Genomic DNA, 3,689 nt, shown 5'->3' with positions numbered 1-3,689 from the left:
TTGCTGAGGCCCTCTGTGTTTAGCAAACCCTCAACCAACCTTCTTATGTCTTTTGAATACTAGTTTCCATGACCCATGCAAGAACGCAAGCCTTATCCCAGTAGCTGCAACTAGGAAACTTTAGCCCTAGGAAACTTTAACCCTGACCTTAGCCCAGAATGGACTGTGTCTTGTCCACAATCAGACTGATGACATGCTTTGGTTTGGTGATAGTGTTGTGTGTTCAGAGCCTAGTACTTCTTGCTGTGCACATGTCTGTGGTGGTTGGTTGGGGGAGTATTGTGCATCTCATTGCATACCTTTTATAATTCCCTCCCTGTTTGTTTACAACCCAGCCACATTTTGTCACACCGACATCCCTGCCTTTATCCTGATTCCATGCCATATGGGAACCAAGAATTTAGAAATTTCCTTCCATACTATATTAAAAACTATATACTTTTGCATTACCCTACTAAAATAATTTAATCAGGTGCTTGTGTACAAAAGTCATTGTTCAATAAATACATAAATAAAGACCAAACAAGATACAAATCTGAGCATTCAAAACATACTTTCCTAAGAATTTCTTCACTTAGAAGACCTTCATACTATTATTTGACAAACCAGTTGAAGGAATGTTCCTTCATTATGGGCATTATTAAAACAAGAGGACTTCAAGTGTAATAATGAATAAAATTTCAACCATAACAGTGCAGTAAATAATAGGTTAGAGCAGCTCACACTGAGAATGATGTACTTTTCTGGGAGGCTTCAGAGAGCCAGGTGTGGTCGAGGAACACCTAAGCCTGGCCCTGATTCACAATGGTTGTGATGCAGACTGCCTGTCCCCTAGGATTGTTTTATGCTAGGGTTTTAAACTTTTTCTGGGTTTAGGTGAGCCGCTTCAATATAGATAAAATAAATAAATGTAAAATCACTGATAAAATAAATAAAGCACTGTAATCACTGCTTTGGTGGAAAGGTTGCAGCAGGGCACCCAGCAACATATCTCCAAAGTGCCCTCAGTTTCCATCTCATCTTCCTGTTTCCTGACACAGTGTATGCTGTTTCCCTGATGCACAAGCCTTCCTATGCACCTTGCATCAATGCTGTTTTGAAACAAAGACATAGAACGGAATCTAGAGATGCCTAAAGAAAAGTGTCTTTTACGAGGAGATTTGATTGAAATGGTTCAATGATGTAAGACAGGAGAGATGCTGAAGCTTTCCTCAGAGCTGTGATTCGGCATTGGCTTCAGCCCTGGAAAAATAGAAAAAAAGTCAGGAACAAATTCCAGGATTGGCTCAGAATTCCATAGCCTGAAAGAAGTAAAATAGTTCTACATTATATGTCATCAGCTTCACTTAAAGTCTGTTTCATCTTCAAAACACAGGTGGGAAAGCTGAGAACAGGGGACATGGATTTTTAGGCTTGTGAGCCAGTCTCTGTTAACCCAGTCTCTGTTGCTCAGCTCACCCTGGTTCCTGAAAAATTTATTGTTCAAATCCCGTTTCATTCATTTAGTTAGCCCTATTATGAGGGAAGGGTGGTTGATTAGGGGCATGATCAGACAGGTTTCTCTCTAACCCACAGGGCACGTTAGACAGATTTCTGATTACAGAATTACACTGAGAATTTCTCTTCTGCAACCCACCTTATAACTGGAAGAGAAGGACACCTTACCTATCTAGGATGGCCTTGATGATCCGCTTCACCCAGGCTGCTGTGGGTTCCAAGCACACTTCTCTGCCATCCTTGAGAGTTGCACTGTAGATAAATAACAACCAAAAGGGCATTAAGATCAGACCTACAACATTTGCACAATGCTATCATCTGGCACAATCAGAAGAACAGCACATACTAAGAGTTCCAGTGCCACTGACTTCAACATTTCAAGGCAGCCTAAGGGCCTAATCCCATCCAATTTCCCACTGCTGGTGCAGTCATGCCAATGGGGCATGCACTACATACTGTGGTGGAGAGCCAAACACAGAGGTTCCCTTGCCTTGGGGAGGCATTGAGGCTATACCGATAGGATTGTGCCCTAAGATTTTTGTGTCTACTTTTCCATAAGTAGAAAAAACCTCATTGGCACATTAACTTGGAAACCCTCCCATACAAGCTCTGCATGACCGCTGTGCAAGACTCATTTGTGTAATTCTGAAGTATGCAGCAGAACTTCCTGGTGGAGTTTGCGGCAGTCTGTGGATAAAAGCAAGTGCACTTACATGATCTCCACATCCTTGCAGTGGGGTCCACTCTGGGTCAGCTTGACATCCTGGATGTGTCTGGGATGGATGAATTGGGAGTGGGTGCTTATGCATTGGCATCGCAGCTCACTTCCACCTCGGGCCAGTGGGAGGGCTGTAAAGGAGCAAAGGAATAGTTGATGAAACAACACTTTGCAGAACATCTTTAGTTTTTCACAAGTGGTCAGCAGCCTCTCTGAGCTGTGTTTTGGAGGATTCTGTGCTAGGAAGCACAGGAGATTTCAAATCTCATCTATATCACAAGCAACCCCATACCTGCACAATGTGGGCTTCTCTCTCAGGCTGCAGTCCCAAACTTTGCTGAATTATTGAACAAGTTACAGCAGTGGATCTCACACTGGGACCCACTTTTTAGATTGAGAATCTGTCAGGACCCACAGGAAGTGATGTCATGACTGGATGTGCTGTCATAAAGCAGGAAATTTTTTAACAATCCTAGGGTAAATCCTACCCACACTTTCACAGGAGTAAGTACAATTTACTAGTATTGTTAACAGCATAAACATAGTAGCTTGTTAGAAGTGCGGGTCTGTAACATTTCCCCAATGCAGTCACATTCCTTGGTAGTATCAGGTCTAATAGATTAAAAATAAAATATTGTAGTGAATCCACCTGTTTGAGAAACTGTTTCTGAAACTGTTTCTGAAACAGAAACTGTCCTGACCCACAGTTTGAGAAACACTGAGTTACAGAGAAACGCCTTTGGCAGCGGTGCACCAGTTTGGAGTAAGAGTTTACTTACCATTTGCCAGTGTTGCAGAGAGCAGGAAAACAGCCAGAACAGCACAAACAGCAACCTTGGTGTTCATGGTGAGGCAGGAGATTTCTTTGGTGCCTGTGTACCTGGAAGGCAGGGTGCTTGCTTGCCTAGGAATGAATATGCTTGTATGAGCTCTACTAACCCTCTAGCTTATATTCTTTCTTGCCCTAAAGTACTATGTGTCAGGGGAAATTCCTGGAGGAAGCAAGACACTATCAAAACATGAGTCATTAGTATTGCCTGTGGGTAAAATCCCTTCCTTATTGTTGAATGGAGATCAACATCTCTTTTGTTAATATAATGCCTTTATAAATATTACACTATCATTTCTGTTTTAATTTTTGCTTGTTTTTTAATCTTTTTTTTCCAAGCAGCTGTTATTTCTCCAGTTCAGTTGTTTGAGTTGCTATATATTTTCCTTGACCAAGGTAATTTTTCCTATTATTCATAAATCTCTGGTCCCAAACTGATTTTGGGTGAAATGACAAAAATTAACTGTAGTTGCTGCAAAGGTTCTCTTTTCTGAATGGAAAAAATGCCCTCTTTAGCAAACTGCAATTTTTCCAGGCAAGTTAACTTGTTTCTGTATAGAGGAACAATAAATAGTTTTAAAAACCAAGTCCTTTCCTTTGAGAAATTACATTATGAGCTTCATTTAATTTGGTTCGTAATTTGAG

General features: G+C 41.2%; 1 protein-coding gene across 2 annotated transcripts; it reads right to left on the bottom strand.

Moving 5' to 3' along the window:
* Positions 1 to 472: 472 nt before the first annotated feature.
* LOC136651572 (interleukin-8-like) lies at positions 473 to 3,115 on the bottom strand. Of its 2 annotated transcripts, XM_066628106.1 has the most exons (4): positions 2,995 to 3,115; positions 2,211 to 2,346; positions 1,666 to 1,749; positions 473 to 1,242 (listed from the first exon to the last, which is right to left on the bottom strand). In XM_066628106.1, exons 1-4 carry the CDS (start codon positions 3,059 to 3,061, stop codon positions 1,212 to 1,214), a joined length of 318 nt encoding a protein of 105 aa, XP_066484203.1. In that variant the 5' UTR covers positions 3,062 to 3,115; the 3' UTR covers positions 473 to 1,211. The 2 variants fall into 2 exon arrangements, with proteins under 2 accessions (XP_066484203.1, XP_066484205.1); XM_066628108.1 differs by having other exon boundaries at positions 473 to 1,749.
* Positions 3,116 to 3,689: the final 574 nt, after the last annotated feature.

Source organism: Tiliqua scincoides, chromosome 5 (assembly GCF_035046505.1).
Source record: "Tiliqua scincoides isolate rTilSci1 chromosome 5, rTilSci1.hap2, whole genome shotgun sequence".
In the NCBI taxonomy this organism is placed as follows: domain Eukaryota; kingdom Metazoa; phylum Chordata; class Lepidosauria; order Squamata; family Scincidae; genus Tiliqua; species Tiliqua scincoides.
Note: the sequence above shows the minus strand (reverse complement) of the source record. Positions and strands in the feature narration are given on the sequence as shown.